Source organism: Heloderma suspectum, chromosome 2 (genome assembly GCF_057233095.1).
Source record: "Heloderma suspectum isolate Gila_16-S chromosome 2, 16-S_ref, whole genome shotgun sequence".
Classification (NCBI taxonomy): Eukaryota; Metazoa; Chordata; class Lepidosauria; order Squamata; family Helodermatidae; genus Heloderma; species Heloderma suspectum.
The window spans coordinates 141,269,113-141,287,525 of record NC_139459.1 but is presented as its reverse complement, the minus strand read 5'-3'; the positions used below and the strand labels follow the sequence as shown (position 1 = coordinate 141,287,525).

Below are 18,413 nucleotides of genomic sequence, written 5' to 3'. Positions count from 1 at the left end.
CTTTTGCTTTTGTTTGACTTTTATTAGGCTCTTAGCATCTGCAGCTGTCAGACAGTTTCCATTTAAACAGCCTGCTTGCCATGATCACCAGCCTCCTTTCCCACCTTTCTTTTTCTTCTGCTGCTGTTTCTTCTTTGTTGCTGCTGCGCCAACAGGCTTTTGGTGCCGTGGTGGAATCATATTGCTTGTTGATGCAGACGGGACTGCTGTTATGGTGCCAGGTCTTGGGGATGTAGGTGGGCTGCTTGCAGTCTTGCTAGCATCCCTGAAGACAAGGAGACACAAGTAGGATTGTTGTCAGAGTTCAGATGTACAGTATGTTTTCTGTTCTCCGGCCAACAACAACCAAACAAACCAGAAAAGTTTAAACCTCTTCTTGTAAAGACCCCGCACCCATTACTGCTTGCCATGAAGAACCTTTATCTAAGATACAAACATCATATATGGATTCTAGTTTTTACGGGAAAACTCTACAGAAGCAGTGGCTTGGGTTAAGGACTGAGCCACAGCTAACTGGTATTCTGCAAATACTAAAATTCATACAGCTGCATGCCATCCATGAAGGAAGCTGTTTGGTAAGTTTTGGTCTTTGAGAATCTGTGCCTGAATTCAAAGCATCCCCCAGGCAAATTTGGCTTTAGCAATGCAGAATGTTTATACCTGATAAAAATACTGACAAATATTATGACTAAATTAAAGAATGCCCACCAAATGGTGGGAAAGTTGTTGTGATGGTTTGTTGGTCACTTTTCTATGTCACATTCATTATGGACCCTTTGCTCTCAGGTCAACTAAAGGTAGCAGTCTTTGCCCTATTCCCTAGTGTGGGGTGTGTTTGATTAGGGTGATCAGTGTAACGTAGGCCATTGTCCCCAAAGGTGCCACTGGCTCCCTAAAGCAGGAGAAAGTGATATTCCCCTATGCAGTTCCCTGGGGTGAAGAGGCAGCTGGGGGCTCATCCCATGGTGAAGACTGCACATTCCCAAAATACAGGCTATTGACTTACCCTCCCCTCCCAGCTCTGGCAAAATGGTTCAACAGAAGGCAAAGAGAGACATGGACAGAAGTAGAGATGTACGAGACATTAGAATAGAAGATTTATACCTCAAAAAATGTTTCCATCCGCAAGTTGAAAATGTTCCCAAAGCCTGGCTTTTTGCACCCTGCTTCCTAGGTCCATGCCTTGGGGTTATTCCACAAGGACTTGCTCTGAAATCATGGTTTTCCTTCAGTTTCCCCATGTGCTGAAGTTGCAAAAAGGGTGTGTGAACCCACCTGCCTCACTTCCCTGGTTATTTGCGTTTGAAGATGAAACAGTCAAGAACAAGCCACACCTAGGTGACTTCTAACCACCACCACCCACCCACCCAAGCAGGGCACAGGTGGTGCTGGCACGGTAAAGCATTGTCAACAGCTTTCAGTACACGCATTGTCCATGGGCTTTTAGGGCTACCCTGCCTCCCACTTTTAAGAACCCAGAGCCTAATATGGCACAGGAGCCTTTTGGACATCTGCAAAAACTCCTGCAGATGGGACATGTAGTAGGAAACTAAATGCTATGGGAACAACTTATAGCAACTACTGTAAAGGCAAGCTGCAGCTGGGGATCCCTTGCAGGAGCTGGCTTCTGCTCTCCCCTCCTTCGCCCTCCTACAACATAATGCCCTCTGTCAAGTATCAGTGACAACTTCAGCCAGATTTGTTGTCCTTTCCGAGTCCACTGTGAATGGGTAGCTACAGAGGAGTCCCCCTTCTTCACCTATCCCGCTAGAAGCGTCATCCAGTCTGCCAGTTGGTCTGCCTCTTCCCCAAGAATGCACATGAGAGCCACCTGTCTCTTAAAGGGAAGTAGCTACTTCCCTCTGATTCCTCATTACTTGCCATGGGACACGGGTAGGACTGGAATCAAAGCCTGCCAGGTTGGATTCAGTTACTCACAATTCAGAGGAAGCTGCTGTCACTGCTCCCTGCGTTCCTTTCCCAATCTGGTCCTTCTTCTTGCCTTTCTTCCTCCCACGATAGTAGGAGCGTTCCCGCATTGGAAGCCAGCGTTCAGGATCAGGGGTCATCTTAGGATCATAGTTCTTTGGCAGTTTTCCTAAGTGGTATTCAGCATAAGACAGTCATTTACACATGCTGATTTAAGAACAGCTGCATTGCGGGTAAACTATCTGTCCAAAGCTGTACATCATTCCTATGGTCAGGGACAGACAACTCAACCACTGTCTGCAAGCCACATCAAATACTGTTTTTAAAATTTCCTTTCAGCAATAAAGTATGCTACAAGTATGTAACATACTATACCTAGGATTAAATACTGGCTTATGGGGAACTGGTTTTGCTTAAGAGACGTATTAAAAGTTTACAACATGTATAGGAAAGGCCATGCTAGGTCAGATCCAGCATCTTGTCTCCAACAGTAGTCAGCCAGAAACTTCTGGGAAACCCAGAGGCAGGAAAAGAAGGCAACAGCCTTCTGTGATGTTTCCCTCCAGCAAGTGGTATTCAAAACCACACTGTCCCTAAACAAGACCTACACCAAGGATGCTACTGTTAATGTTGCACTATGCCCGGGAGTTTCTAACTCCTGCTAAAAATCAACTTGATTTGAACTTAAATTTTTAACGTTCTACCCTAGGCTGGCAACCAAGTCCCGTCCCCAGGAGGAATCTTAAATCACAGATGCGAGATAACGGAAGGATTCCCTTCCAACTGGAAAGGCAAGTGGTGCACAGGGGAATGAATCCCACATTATTTCCATAAGTATCAAGGGGGAATGCTGACGCAAACAACGCTAGAGACTCGACCAACACTCCTCCCTGCACTCGCCAAGTCTTCCTCTCACTGGCCCTGATGGGGATGGCAAGAGGCATGTGGAGGCAGCAGCTGACTCAGCTGGCCCTGGGAGGAGTTCCTTCTCCAATGCCAACTGAGTCTCTTTCACTGGGCTCCCAGCACAGAGGAAGGCAAATGGGCGGGGTCATGATATCAGTGTCTGCAGCCACACCCACTGGCATCATCTGGCCTGCAGAGGACCCAGCAAGGGGGCAGTTTGGCCCACCTTAAAGTATCTCCCCACCCCTGGTTTAAATCCTCCTAGCCAATACCCCCAAGAGCAGTTTTTGATGCCAAAGCAACGTCAGGTAATGCCAACAAGGCACTTACCCTTCTTCTTCTTCTTCTTCTTCTTGATATCCCCTTGGCTAAAAAAAACACACCCAACAATGAACACATATGAACCTGCTTGAGATGAGAAGCAACAGAAAGAACAGAGCTAATGGATTCCAAGGGAAGAGTTTTTAGGGTTCTGTTTTAGAGTTAGTGAGAAAAAGATAGGGCAATTTGTAACTGGAAGATAGTGAACTCAGTTCTACTGATCAACATTGCTTGAGATGATGAAGCATTTAAAAAAAGCTCTTTTACCCTTGTTCTTTTTCCTGGCTCTCAGCTGTAGGTTTCCCTCCTTTCTTCCGAATATATGTAGCCCCATGAGAGTTTTCAAGTGCATCCACATCTACTTTCAAAGACATTGTGTCCGAGGAGGGCAAGTGTTTGCTGAGACTATTGTATGGGAGGCGTTTAGGAACAATGATATGCATGCATTAAGTAAGTAAGAACAAAAAGAGGGATTATTTTCAAGGATACAGTATCAGCAGATAGAAACAAAGAGCATGAAGGCAGGAAACTTGAAGAATTACTTGAGTGTAGGAAGGGAATATTGTAGGATGGGGTGATGGGTTTCCATCTATCTTCTGGGGTGGAACGGCAGACTATGAGGTCTGAGCTTCTAAAAAGGAAGGGAGGGGCTTGTTGAAGGCATTTAGGAACCAAAAATCTAGAACAGGAGTATGTATCTGTGCGTGGTAGAAACCTGAGGTTGAAAGACAAGGTCACTTACCCACTTCTGCTGATGTTACTTTGCAATACATGGCTGGACGTGTGTGTTGTATGAACTGAGCATGTGTCCTATGAGACAACTGTGAGGCTCAAAAGGCTCAGCCAGTATCCAGCATGAAGTGTGAGTCCTAGAACGTGCCCTATAATCTTTTACAATGCACAAGAGTATTCTGACAGGCACTTAAGTTCTTCAGCAGTTAAGTCAATATGGCATTTACTTCAAAACGTAGAAACTGTGAAAAGCATCAGTATAGTAAATATGCTACACTTCATGGGAGTGGCCAAGGAATGCCTCCTAGTCCCATCTTCCTCAGCCACATGATGAAGGATACACTTTTGCTTTCTCGCCATCAACCAGAGAGTATGCAGAGATGAGCTGGGCCAAGGTATGGACATCATCTGGATTTTGTCTACAAAAGTAAAGAGGTGCAACGTCATACAGCCTCTTCTAGAGAAAGCAGACAGCCCGCTGCTGTACACTAGAGGAAGACCTCCTGCAGGCTAGCAACCAAACAAGGCATCCCACCTCCATCTCCCATGGAAGCCACAAACGGTATTTCAAGAAGCATATGCTCTCTGTACTTTTAAAAAAAATAACTGCTGCAGTTCAGAGCTGCTTCAGCCACCCATCCTCAGGGGGAACAGACAGAAAGAGAATCCAACTGGAATGAGAAAGTTACTCACTCTGTGGGTGTTCCTGCACCACCTAGTTTTACTGGGGCAACACCCATTCACATAGATTCTTGCTGGGGAAAAACAGTTTGTCCAAGGCACAGAGTGAAAAGTTGGGCACTAACCGTGAAGTTCCATTCCGATTTAGTGTGCAGGAGACATCCATCATGGGTTAACTCCTCCCACTGCCCAGGACAGGCAAGGAACACGTGACCAGGCTTTTTGCCTTCATCCTGGCCTCTGTGGCTCCTCCCAGCAAGTTCTTTTCTAACCGAGCTTTTAGACAGAGTAGTGATTGAAGAGCCAGAAACAAAGGAGGAAGAAAATGTAGAGACAACCAAAGAGACAGAACAAAACCCCCATCTCTTATAGATTGGAACACTCCCTTCGGGGGGAAAAAAGTAATTATTGAGAGTACTCAGCCTGCCACAGGGTGTGTTATGGATATCTCCTGTGCACTGAATGGGAATGGAACTTCACAATAAGTACCCAACTTTCCATTCCCATCTGGTGCAAGGAGACAACCATCATGGGATGTACAAAAGCTACTATTCCCATAGGGTGGGCCCCAAAGCAGGCTGAACCTAAATTTGAGAGAATGTGTTATAATACTCTATGTCTGAAGGCTGTTTCAGCCTAAGCATATTTGTTCAGTTTATAACACCTAACAAATGTGTGATGTGAGGACCGGGTAGCTGATCTGCAGATCTCCACTAAAGGAGCGATAGCCAAAAAACCCTCTGAGGCCTTGGTAGAGTGTGCTGTGGCGTGTGCAGATTTAGGAAGTGTTTAAAACTCATAGGCCATAATTATACATGCCTTGAATCACCTACAGAGGGTGGTAAGGGAGGGCTGCTTTTTCAGTGCAGGAGGATGGAAACAAACAAACAGGGAATCAGAATGTCAATGTTCCTCAGTTATTTTAGGGTAGTTTTTGCTGGCCCTCCTCACATCTGGGGTGTACCACACCCACTTAGAGGGGTGAGAAGGATTAGGGCAGAAGGAAGGGAGAACCAGCTTCTGCGTTCTGTGAAAATCAATATTAATTTTGTGAACAAAAGAAGGGTCCTGTCAGGGTTGGATTGGAGCCCATAGACCCCCAAAGCAGTTCTGATTCTGAGGAAGAGATCGAAACCATGGAAGAGGAACCCGCTCGCTCTTCAGAGGCGCAGCTGGAGGGAGAGTCCCTCCCTGCTCACATTCCTGAGAGTGACAGTGACCCTGGCAGGGAGAGGGAGATACAACTGGAGCTTCTGGACGTGAGGCACCAGCGCAGGGACAAGTGAGAGGTTGCGGGCGCCAAGAGGAGGTGCTCAGCCCACTTGGCGTGACAACAACAGTGCGCCCCGATGCCCCATGAGAAAGGGGTGGACTCTCTCCTCCTAGCCCTTAAGTTCAGAGGCTTCCCACCCTTTCCCTCCAAACGGAGACCAACTGACTCCCTATGGCTAAAAACCCCTGGTAGGCTGCTCCCTCTTAAATTTTCCTCTTTAGGCTAAGGCAATTAGCATCTGTAAGCATCATTAGGTTGAATGGAAATAAAGCCTTGGAAAAGAGCCCTTTTGTCTGCATGTTGATTCTGAGCTACTTGAGGATTTCAGAAGGCAGCAAGGGCGCTCCTGACAGGTCTGTCTGAAGAGTGACAGAGTCCTTGTTGAATGAACAGAGGTGATCCCTCATGGAAAGTACAGCTAGTTCAGAGACCCTTTTGGCCAATGTTATAGCTACCAGGAATGACACCTTGAGAGAGCGAAAATGTAATGAGACAGTCCTCAGCAGTTCCACGGTGGAACTGGTAAGAGCTAATAGTATTCCAAGTTGGGAAGAGACATATAACTGGAGGACTCAGGAGTGTTGTCCCTCTGAGGCATCGCTGAAGGTGTAGGTGAGAACCAGGTGGCTTGTGGCATTGCCTTGAGAGGACATGTTTGCTAGAGACATCTTGTAGCAAAAGAAGGAAAAGCCAAGAGAAGGAAAAAAACAAACTCTCTTTTTTTAAAGCACAGAACTGGGCAAGAAGAGAAGACAAACTCCAAGGTTTGTAGAGATAAAGAATAGCAAAAGAGAATAAGACAATAAGAGGCCTGAGTAGATAATTTGTTTTAAGGAGAAACTAGAACAAACTCTGTCTCGGCTGGAGGCAAGGAACAAACTGGCTGGGAGGAGCCACAGAGGCCAGGACCAAGGCAAAAAGCCTGGTCACATGTTCCTTGCCTGCCCTGGGCGGTGGGAGGACTTAACCCATGATGGATGTCTCTTCACACTGGATGGGAAGGAGACACCACTATCAAAGTCAGTCTGGGACATCTGAATGCAGGCTAGAGGGAACTACTTCTAAAGTTGCCTCAAAGTATCAACACACACATGGGTCCAAACCCACGTATTTCAATGCCGATCGCCAATAGCCCCTTGCATTCTAATCCTTGATTTATCTTTCAAAAGATGTCTAGCCAGGCTGAAGAGCTGGGAGAGTGACTCTTTGACCCAGCTGCCCCCACATTTACACTAAAACTGGAGCATATCTGAAACAATGCTCAGTATTCCAGCTATTACTTTTTTTGCTTTTAATATGCTTTATCTTATTTTCAGTATATTTCCTCCAGAGAGATACTTCTGAATACTACTGAAGTAACTGTCAGCAATCTCTTTCAGAAGTTAGTGAGCCCACTTAAATTCTCTTCCCACAGGACTCACTTTTCAACTCTCAGGAAAGGACTTACTTCCACAGCTCCTCCAGGTCACTGATGGCTTCCTTCTTCCGGCCGTGCTTTAGCTTGAAGTTGGCAGCTTCCCTGATTAGTGACAAATGAACTGGAGACTTTGGCTGAAAAACATGATGTTTGCTTACAGTTAACTTTGAAAGTAACCAACATCTTGATGTGAGTGACCATCCTTTTACATGGCTGAAGAGACTGATTCATGCTTGGAGCCTTCAGAGTTCAGGAATCTCTGTAAGTCTATGTCTGAGCTGCAAAGCTGCAATCACACCATAAACCTCAGAATATAGCCTTTAAAAAGACTTTTGTGTTATACTTGTTTTATTTAGCTTCTTGTAAGTTGCCTTGCCCCTTCATGGATCACTGCCTTGTTGTGGCAAAGGGGCTTGCGTAACTCAGTGAAGCCATAAGCTATGCCGTGCAGGGCCACCCAACAAGGAAAGGTCATGGCGGAGAGTTCTGACAAAATGTGGTCCACCGGAGAAGGAAATGGCAACTCACTCCAGTATTCCTGCCAAGAAAACCCCATGGAACGTATCACAAGGCTAAAAGATATGATGCCGGAAGATGAGCCCCTCAGGTCGGAAGGTGTCCAATATACTACTGGGGAAGAGCAGAGGGAATTTCCAAGTAGCGCCAGAAAGAGTGAAGCGGCTGGGCCAAAGCCGAAAGGACACTCAGCTGTAGATGTGTCTGGTGGTGAAAAGAAAATCCGATGGCAAGACTGAACATCGACATCTTGGGAATCAGTGAACTAAAATGGACAAGCATGGGCAAATTTAATTCAGGTGACCATCATATCTACTACTGGGGGCAAGAATCCCTTAGCAGAAACGGAGCAGCACTCATAGTCAATAAAAGGGTGGGAAAAGCAGTACTGGGGTACAATCTCAAAAACGATAGAATGATCTCAGGACGAATCCAAGGCAAACCATTCAACATCACAGTAATTCAAGTCTATGCCCCAACCACTGAGGCCGAAGAAGCTGAGGTTGATCGGTTCTATGAAGACCTACAACACCTTCTAGAACTAACACCAAAAAAAGATGTCCTCTTCATCATAGGGGATTGGAACGCTAAAGTAGGAAGTCAAGAAGTCACTGGGATAACAGGCAAGCATGGTCTTGGTGTACAAAATGAAGCAGGACAAAGGCTAATAGAGTTTTGCCAAGAGAACACGCTGATCATAGCAAACACGCTTTTCCAACAGCACAAGAGGCGACTCTACACATGGACATCACCAGATGGTCAATATCGAAATCAGATTGATTATGTCCTTTGCAGCCAAAGATGGAGAAGCTCTATACAGTCAGTAAAAACAAGACCTGGAGCTGACTGTGGCTCAGATCATGAGCTTCTTATCGCAGAATTTTGGCTTAAATTGAAGAACGTAGGGAAACCACTAAACCATTCAGGTATGACCTAAATCATATCCCTTATGAATATACAGTGGAGGTGACAAATAGATTTAAGGGATTAGACCTGATAGACAGAGTGCCTGAGGAACTATGGACAGAGGTCTGTAACATTGTTCAGGAGGCAGCAACTCAATCCATCCCAAAGAAAAAGAAATGCAAGAAAGCAAAGTGGCTGTCTGATGAGGCTTTACAAGTAGCTGAGGAAAGATGGGAAGCGAAAAGCAAGGGAGAAACGGGAAGATATATCCAACTGAATGCAGATTTCCAGAGAATAGCAAGGAGAGACAAGAAAGCCTTCTTAAATGAACAATGCAAAGAAATTGAGGAAAACAATAGAATGGGAAAGACTAGAGATCTTTTTAAGAAAATTGGAGATCTCAAGGGAACGTTTTGTGCAAAGACGGGCATGATAAAGGACAAAGAAGGCAGGGACCTAACAGAAGCAGATGAGATTAAGAAGAGGTGGCAAGAATACACAGAAGAACTCTACAGGAAAGATCTGAATGTCCCTGATAGCCGTGATAGTGCGGTCACTGAACCTGAGCCGGACATCCTAGAGAGTGAAGTCAAGTGGGCCTTAGGAAGCATTACTAACAACAAAGCTGGCGGAGATGACAGTATTCCAGCTGAGCTATTTAAAATCCTAAAAGATGATGCTGTTAAGGTGCTGCACTCAATATGCCAACAAATTTGGAACACCCAACAGTGGCCACAAGACTGGAAAAGGTCAGTTTACATTCCATTTCCAAAGAAGGGCAATGCCAAAGAGTGCTCAAACTACCGTACAATTGCGCTCATTTCACATGCCAGCAAGGTGATGCTCAAAATCCTACAAGCTAGGCTTCAGCAGTTTGTGAACCGAGAACTACTGGAAGTACAAGCTGCATTTTGAAGAGGCAGAGGAACTAGAGTTCAAATCGCCAAGATTCGCTGGATCATGGAGAAAGCAAGAGAATTCCAGAAAAAGGTCTATTTCTGCTTCATTGACTACGCTAAAGCCTTTGATTGTGTGGATCACAACAAACTGTGGCAAATTCTTAAAGAGATGGGAGCACCAGACCACCTTACCTGTCTCCTGAGTAACCTGTACGAGGGTCAAGAAGCAATAGTAAGAACCGGACATGGAAGAACCGATTGGTTCAAAATTGGGAAAGGAGTACGACGAGGCTGTATATTGTCGCCCTGCTTATTTAACTTATATGCAGAGTACATCATGAGAAACGCCAGGTTGGATGAATCACAGGTCAGAATTAAGATTGCCGGGAGAATTATCAACAACCTCAGATACGCAGACGATACCACCCTAATGGCAGAAAGCGAAGGGGACCTAAAGAGCCTCTTGTTGAGGGTGAAAGTGGAGAGTGCAAAAGCTGGTTTGAAACTCAACATTAAAAAAACGAAGATCATGGCATCTGGCCCCATCACTTCCTGGCATATAGAAGGGGAAGAAATGGAAGCAGTGACAGATTTTATTTTTTTGGGCTCCAAGATCACCGCAGACGGTGACTGTAGCCATGAAATTAAAAGACGCTTGCTCCTTGGGAGGAAAGCTGTGGCAAACCTAGACAGCATAGTAAGAAGCAGAGACATCACCTTGCCGACAAAGGTCCGTCTAATCAAAGCTATGGTTTTCCCAGTAGCAACGTATGGCTGTGAGAGCTGGACTATAAGGAAGGCTGAGCGCCAAAGAATTGATGCTTTCAAACTGTGGTGCTGGAGAAGACTCTTACGAGTCCCCTGGACTGCAAGGAGGTCAAATCAGTCAATCCTAAAGGAAATCAACCCTGAGTGTTCATTGGAGGGACAGATACTGAAGCTGAAGCTCAAATATTTTGGCCACCTAATGCGAAGAGAAAACTCACTGGAAAAGACCCTGATGCTGGGAAAGATTGAAGGCAAAAGGAGAAGGGGACGGCAGAGGATGAGATGACTAGATAGCATCACCGATGCAATGAATATGAACTTGAGCACACTCCGGGAGAGAGTGGAGGACAGGAAGGCCTGGCGTGCTATGGTCCATGGGGTCACGAAGAGTCAGATATGACCTAATGACTGAACAACAACAACAAGTTGCCTTGAGTTGGCATGGGCTTTGAAAGGCAGAATACATTGTTATATGCAAAAAACCTATGGTTTCTAATCCTCATGTTCCAAGACAAGGCTGTTGTAGGTGGGCTGTTGTACTAATGTCTAAGGCAGATGGTACTGCTCAAGAAATCTTATAATCCAGCAAGGACAAGGATTTTGTTCTGCAGAGATTCTAAACCTTCCTCATTGTCACTACTCTCTGTTCCTCTCCAGCCACCGTCTTCTTCGCCAGGTCTGGGCCAAAAAAAGAGGAGGGGGGAAATGTTCCGTAACACCATCTCATAGCTGTCAGAAAATCAGTTCACATTTCTTCTCCAACAGAGTCCTCCACCAAGCTGTGGATACAATCAGGATAATTCTAGGCTACAGAACAGCACTTCACAGACTTTTGATACCTGGGGCATGCATTTTTCTTCAATTAAAACTGGAGGCACATTTCACCTCACACAAACACAAAGGTCTACATTACAGTGTATAAAAGTAAGACTGTTTATTTTTTATACCGCCTAATAGCTGAAGCTCTCTGGGTGGTTCACAAAAATTAAAACCAAAAAGCACAGGATAAAACAATATAAACTATCCCACACTAGAGGAACCCTCCCTCTGTATTTCCGTGTGCACCGCACTGAGGGCTGGTAATTCTGATGTCGCTGTCTTAGGAGCAATTTAATTATCCAGATGACATGCACTGTAGGTATGTGGCATAATTACCACATATTACTCAGTGAAGGGTGATTGAGAGGAGACAAGACCAGAATAGTACATCATGCAGAGATGCAACAGGCAGCCTCTTTTGTGTGTGGGTACTTCGGGCTCATGGGAGATGTTCATTCACTCTTTCATTTAGTCTTTCTTGCAGCACAGTAGCAGTTCCCCCATGGTTCCCAATTTGGGAATTATTGTTACTAGACTATTTAAGAATGCACGACATCGGCAGATTCAGAGGATTATAAATGCTCTTTTAAATTATAAGATACAGAATGATGTACTGAACATGGGACTATTTCTGTTTCCCCTTTGATTACTACTATTCTGGTTTTTGGAGGGTGGGGGAAATAATGGAAGCTGAAAACAAATCCTTCACTCACAGCTTGTCTGCTTCCAACGTATCAGCACTCTAATACTTGCCTGGAATTCTTGATACCATTCAATAGCTTGTGCCAAGACCTCTATGGCACTATCAATATCTTCTTCATGACTGTACATAGTCACCAATGCTGACACCTGTAACATTCAGATCATCATTACATTCAGAAATGGATAACAAGAAGATACATTTATAGAATAATAAATGCTGGAACCAGGAAGTATGATAGTGAAACCATTTTTAAAATTTTAATGGTAACTTTATTATTGTAAATTGAATCTCATAAGCCATTTTTAAAAAACAATAACACTGATGAAGCAATTAACTTTTTTTTTTTTTACTATTTTACAGAGTATCGCATGTGCAACATCCAAAAGTAATGGAATCAAGTGGCAGTACTTAGGAGATGAAGTAGCTTTGAGTACTACTAGAAAAGGAAGAATATACGTTTTATAAAAAGAAGAACCAACCTTATTATTACATACTTTGTTCCTGCAAACAAATAATGGGTTGGATCCAGATTTAGTAACAACTAACTGAAGTAACCATTGACTTAACCACTAACCATTGACTTAACCAATAGTAACCATTGACTTAAATGGTTCTATTCTAAGTGTGACAAAACATGGATCCAACCCAATCCAACATCTAAACCTGGACAGTCTGGTTGTTCATGGGTTAAACAACTCAGGGTTCACTTGTGATTTGTTCTGGGGTTAACTCTGGATTGTTTAACTCATAAATGGCCCAGGGTGTTAGGGTTCAGCCATCACACTAACAACTTACAAACGAGGCTTAAAACCAGAAGTGGCTTGCTTACCCCCGCAAATCGTGGGTCAATTAATCCACAGTTTGCCACCATGATGTGCTAACAGGCCTGATATTTTTCTCAGTGCTCAAGCATTCGGCTTACGTTTTCTCAATATTCTTACAACCACACTTTACGTAAGTATCACATCTTACGGACCACTTGCTCCCATACAGCAATTCCTGCCCAGGAATTAAGATCACTGGTAAAATCCAATGGTGTCCATCTACCAGTGGAACACCATTGCTGGAACACATTCCCCCTCCCCCTATGTACCCCCAAAATCTGCTCTGGAAAATCCTTTGGAGCAGATCTGGGGGACGTGTAGGGAATGCAGGGCAAAGGAGAGGAGAGGGAGGGGAAATCCCATTGCGTGAGGAGAGGTTTGCTTGCACAAGATAGGATGTCACCCACTGTCAAGGACTTGGTGCCATCTCTGGAGATTTGGTAACAGAGCAGCAGAGACAGGGAATTCTTTGTGGTGGTAACTGCTACTGTGAAATGCTCTCTCAATTGAAATTTGTCTGGCTCCCTCTTTGTGTGTCTTTCACTAAAAATGGAAGACACTTTTATTCTGATGGGCTTTTAATGCGTAGCACCTAGTTTTACTGCTGCAAGTTTCAGCGTATAAAAACTTTTATCCTTGCTGGTGTAAGGTTTTTGCTTTTTGTTTTGCTGGTAAATGTTTGTTGCATTAGTGTTCTTTGTTGCTGCTTTTAGAAATTGATTGTTAGCTGTACTTATGCCTAATTATATTATATAGAGCAGGGCTACATCTCTTATCCAATGGCATTAGATGTGACTACAGCAAAGAAAATTAGAGCGAGAACTTTGAATGAGATGGCAGTAGACTGTAAGGGGGATTCAGTGATCTGATAGGGCTAACTTTGTGAGGGACTTTAGTAAGTTTCAAGGTCTATTTTAAACTTGAGCAAGTTTAAGTGTAATTTTATTGCAAACTGCAAGTGTAATTTTATCTTATTTTTATCTCAGTGTTTTTATTGGTGGTGATTTCACTGTCAGACTTTGTGAGTAATTTTAGTAAGATTCAAGGTGCATCCAAAATGTGAAGTTTTTAAGTTGTATTTCTAAATGTGAATGGCTTTAAATGAAATGTGTAATTTTTCTCCTTTTGTTTGTATTTGTGTATTATGCTGATGGAAGTCTTTGTGTTTTGTTTTTCTGCAATGGCCTATGGCTAGAAGCAATAAACATGAGATATTATATGGTTTGATGATTACGCTGTATATTGCTTTCGGAACTTTTAGTTCTCCGTTCTGCCTGCCTCCGCCACCTCTGCCCACCACCATTTCGCCTGCTTGCCCGCTTCCTGCTTCCTACTCCCCCTCCCCACTCCCAAGCTACCTGGCAGTGTGCCTCTCTGCAGTTCCTGTTAGCTGTCTCAAAATCATCCCAAATGCAAAGCCAACAGCGACATGCCCGGCATTGCATTTGAGGTAATCTTAAAACGGCGGACAGCAGTAGCAGAGCTGAACAACTTTGCTCCCATTTAAAAGTGCTACTACCCCACCAGGAAACTTGGTGGGGAGGAGGGGGAGGCAGCAGGCAGGCACGGCATGTGAAATGGTGGAGGTGGCAGGGCGAGCAGTGGTGTGGGGGAGAGGCAGGTGAAATGGTGGAAGTAGAGAACGGGGAGGGGGAGGCGGCGGGTGAAATGGTGGTGGAGGAAGAGGGGGGCAAATCAACTGTGGAAGAAGAGGCAGGCAGGCAACGGGCAGGCACAAAGTGGAGCCAAGCACCATCTTGCCTCCCATTCAAGAATGCAGCTGCCTGTCCCCCAGCCCTGGGGAAACTTTTCATTGGGATGAGTGGCTCTTGCTTTGTGCCTGCCATCTTAGGGGTTGACATAGTCAGGGATGGGCCCTTCTGTGCCCATGGGTCTTTGGCAGCTGTCCCACCATACCAACCCCTGACATGGGGCCTGCTCAGAGTTCATAGCTGAAGTGAGATTTTGACTTCCGATTGCAGAGTCCATTCTCTTAACACTAGATGGCATAAGATGCTACTGCTCATGACTGAGACCAGCAAAGGAGCTGTATTATTCAAGAGAAAATAATCTTCAAAAGCAACATGCTGAATCTTGATGCTTTAATACAGACTATATTAATAGCATAGCTATTAGATTTGCCTAAAAATTTTATTTTTATGTCTTCATTTCCTCAGAATACTTTCTAAAAGAATATTTTGCACACTGACTCAATTTTTTGTGGTGCCTTGAAATGAAACATTTTCTTTTTTTAAGCTGCTGCTAAGAAGATCATGCCAAGATGCCATTGCAGCAGAGAACCTGTGCTGACTTGTACTATCAGAAGCCACCAGTTATTAGCCATTGTTTGAAAGGCATTTGTAACTAATATATTCAAAGCAGCTTCAAAGTTAAGATGTGAACATAGGCTTGGCATTCATAATGTAACCCACCCTGTATTTCAGAAGTTAAATTATGTTAAAAGATCCCATTCTCTTAAAAATCCACAATAAAATGGTTCCATAATTGGGGGGGGGGGGCAACCTTGGAGTGTTCACGCAAGCTAGAAATGAAGCAAGTTGTCAAAACAATGTATACAAGATCACAATATTTGGGATATCCTGGTGCAGAATTTTGGTTATTTACAACTCTGTTTCAGACCAGCTCACAAACACTGCTAGATTATCAGATAAAGAAATCTTCCTGTTCTTGGTTTAACGCACCTCTAGCGTGTGCAGACTAGAGAACCCAAGAAGTCTGTTACTGCTAAGTTCTGTGGATCAGGATATTACTGACCAAGAGACCAAACCAAACTTGAGTACAAGCCACCTAGACAAATATGAATGTAACTGAGCTATTTGTAGTCTAACCATAAGGCAAAACCAAGGTCAGAATGGCACAGGAGAAGCATAAGCTATTGGGGGGAAAGTATCAAAAGGAGGCATAAAGCTCTGCATGTATTTAGATTTAGCTGCAACTCACCATGCCTGGCTTGTGCCTTAGCTCTTCTATAGTCCTCAGGATCATGCATGCTTTGGTGACACTGCCTTTGAGAGAGAACAAGAAGCACAGTTATCAGTAATTTTCTCCAGCCCCCTATTAGGGCATCACTTACCCCATCTAAGAACCCCTCTTTTCTGTTGGACAGGGAGGGAAGGGCAGGGATTATAGAAACCTTCAAGCAGGGCTGTGTATATCCCACAATTCTGCAGGAGTCAGCTTCCTGAGAATCTCAGCCTTCATTTAAAAACAAAACAAAAAACAAGTCCCTAGCCCTTATGATTACAAAAATATGCTTGAAAGCATGTGGGCAACACCTGAAGTCTCAGAAGCCCAAGGGATAGCTGAATAAGAATTCCATTAGTCACACATTCATGTCTGGTATAGTTCCTTATCCTTTCCCATGATTAGCAAAACCAGAATTATGCAAACTATTAAAATGGCAGTACTATAAAAATTGAGGATTATACAAATGTCTTTATATAGGATAAAGAATTCAGATTTTCTTGATGTGGAATTTTAATTTTTTTAGTACAGAGTATGCACCTCCCTGCCTTTAATCTAAGCATCTCCCAACAGGCTGTCTCCTTTTGAGAAAAAATAAAGAATGAGCATGGTAGAAGTACTAATTATGTGGAAACAGCATAAAACTGTTGAATGTACATTACGTTTATTTCCAAAGGCAGCTAGCCTACAGTACCTTGAGCAACTTTCAACTGTGCCATGGTCAGCTTAATCTCCACTGCTTTCTCAGGGTGCTGATCAGCAAACTCCTGGGAGTCAGAAACAGGAACACAAATTAGGAGGCTTTCAAGCAGGATCAGCTTCATAATTTACAGAACAGGAACCTTACACTGAATAACCATTGCCTTATGGAATCTTATGTCACCTGACGTCCTTGTAACAAACCCATGGGGACACACTCCAACGATGTGTCCATTCAAGTGAAACACTTTTACAACGCAATTAAAGACCTGAAAGGCCCGTTGACAACAGCCCTATGCAGACAAAGTTTAACTATGGTTAAGCATCATTCTTGGCCGGTTGCAAACACTGCCCGACCTGCTAACTATGACTCTGACTGCTTTGCAGGTTCATGCACTCCATTCCTTTCTTTCCTCTGACTGTCACTCTCAAACTCCACTCCACCCACCACTGATTTTTTAGGATAACCAAAGTGCAACATCTACACTGGCATTATTGCCAACCCTGGTTGGTCCAGTTTGTAAGTTTGCTTCTAAGTACATTAAATAAAGCTAACGGGGGGGTTTAAAAGCCACTGCAGAAATAGCACTGCACCATACTTTAGCTTTGAGATGAAAGGTAGAAAGGAATTTGAGCAGGAGAAGGAGGGAGGAGAGATCCACAGCATTATGTCTGCATTGGACCTTCTGGACTAAGGCAGCAACACATGGTTCATGCTAACCATGGTTAGGAACTCTGCCTGCACAGGGCTGAAGCGAAACAGAGAATGGAGAACTATGTGCACTCACAGTGCTACGGTGAAAAATAAGAGGAAAATAATTGAGATCAAACAGAATCCAGTTTTTAAAGAAAGGTATCCAGATGCACAATGATGGTTGAGAGTTCTGTCATCTCCTTTGAGGAAATCTGCTGCTTATTTCCTCCAGCAGCCAACTAAGCCTACCTGCAGGAGCTCTATTGCCTTGGCATATTGTTTCTCTCGACACAACTGAGCTGCCTGGATTAACGCAGGGAGGAGGTGCTCAGGACTCTGTGACTGTAAACTTGATGAGAGTTTGCGGCATTGATCTGCCTAAGGAACAAGAGAAAGAAATACAGCTAGTTAGGAATACAGACTCTACAGGAAGAGGGGAAGATATAGAAGTGTTCAGGCAACAAACGATCATCTTGAAATTAGAGGAACAGCAGGTCCAGTTTGTGGCAGCTACTCCCTGCGCTGCTCAGGAACAGCCCACAGATACAGTATATGCACAGCTATTCTACCAAAGGATTTGGTGAATTCTATGGGGACTTGCTATAGTTTTAAGAACTACCACATATCACCCCTGTTGTAATCACAATTATCTTCGAACACTGTACTAACTACAGCAAGGGCTTTCAAACTGTGCTCCAGAGAACCCTGGGGTTCTTTGGAAGCAAAGCAGGAATTCCTCAATGAGAAGGTTAGTTATGGCAAACAAGCTTTCCTGAAAGGCAGCTGTCTCACCACTACTGGACTTCCCCTACAACGGGTGCAGAATCCTGGGCCCAGGGGCCAAGTCCAGCCTTTCCAGAGTTCCCAGTCTAGCCCTCTGGGGTTCCCAGACAGCTATACCACGTTCCCTTGACCACCAATTGTGTGGTGGTTTCCTGGCTCTTGTGCAGTTTTTCCCCCATTCTAAAAGGTTGAAATGCCTCTCCTTAAGATTAGGTTCATGGCATTAAGAGTTTTAAGCTGCAATATGCTGGCATTTTGGATATTTTAGCCCCGCCCCTTTTGCCTTTGGCCCAGTTCACAAGTGGAAGCCCCTGAGAGGTTCCCCGAAATGGAATTTGGCCTTCAGGCTGAAAGAGGTTCAATATACCTGCCCTACACGGTACAGTTGCAGGGAAGTATTGGGTGCCTTCTGGAGAACACATTCAGTTCACAGTGGTCGATGGTGTGGCCTAGCAGGGTGGCCTAAGTGTGTGCCCTACACGTTGCCCCAGAACTTTCTGTAATGCACAGGAATTCCATGGTAGATGATCAGAGATCCTCTGGAAGATAAGTCAATGT

At 44.3% G+C, this 18,413-nt stretch overlaps 1 protein-coding gene across 3 annotated transcripts in view; it reads right to left on the bottom strand.

Annotated features, from left to right (window-relative positions):
- The window catches only part of SRP72 (signal recognition particle 72), a 36,023-nt gene continuing 17,610 nt past the window's right edge, over nt 1-18,413 (bottom strand). For 2 of the 3 annotated variants that reach the window (XM_084835080.1, XM_084835082.1), the window contains 10 exons: nt 17,322-17,450; nt 16,374-16,446; nt 15,656-15,720; nt 11,921-12,016; nt 7,290-7,393; nt 4,230-4,307; nt 3,424-3,561; nt 3,166-3,203; nt 1,939-2,098; nt 1-265 (listed from right to left, as the gene is read on the bottom strand). In XM_084835080.1, coding sequence (XP_084691206.1) covers nt 85-265; nt 1,939-2,098; nt 3,166-3,203; nt 3,424-3,561; nt 4,230-4,307; nt 7,290-7,393; nt 11,921-12,016; nt 15,656-15,720; nt 16,374-16,446; nt 17,322-17,450 — 1,062 coding nt within the window. In that variant the 3' untranslated portion in view covers nt 1-84. Of the gene's footprint in view, nt 266-1,938; nt 2,100-3,165; nt 3,204-3,423; nt 3,562-4,229; nt 4,308-7,289; nt 7,394-11,920; nt 12,017-15,655; nt 15,721-16,373; nt 16,447-17,321; nt 17,451-18,413 lie in introns of all 3 variants that reach the window. The other variant, XM_084835081.1, reaches the window with a different exon arrangement.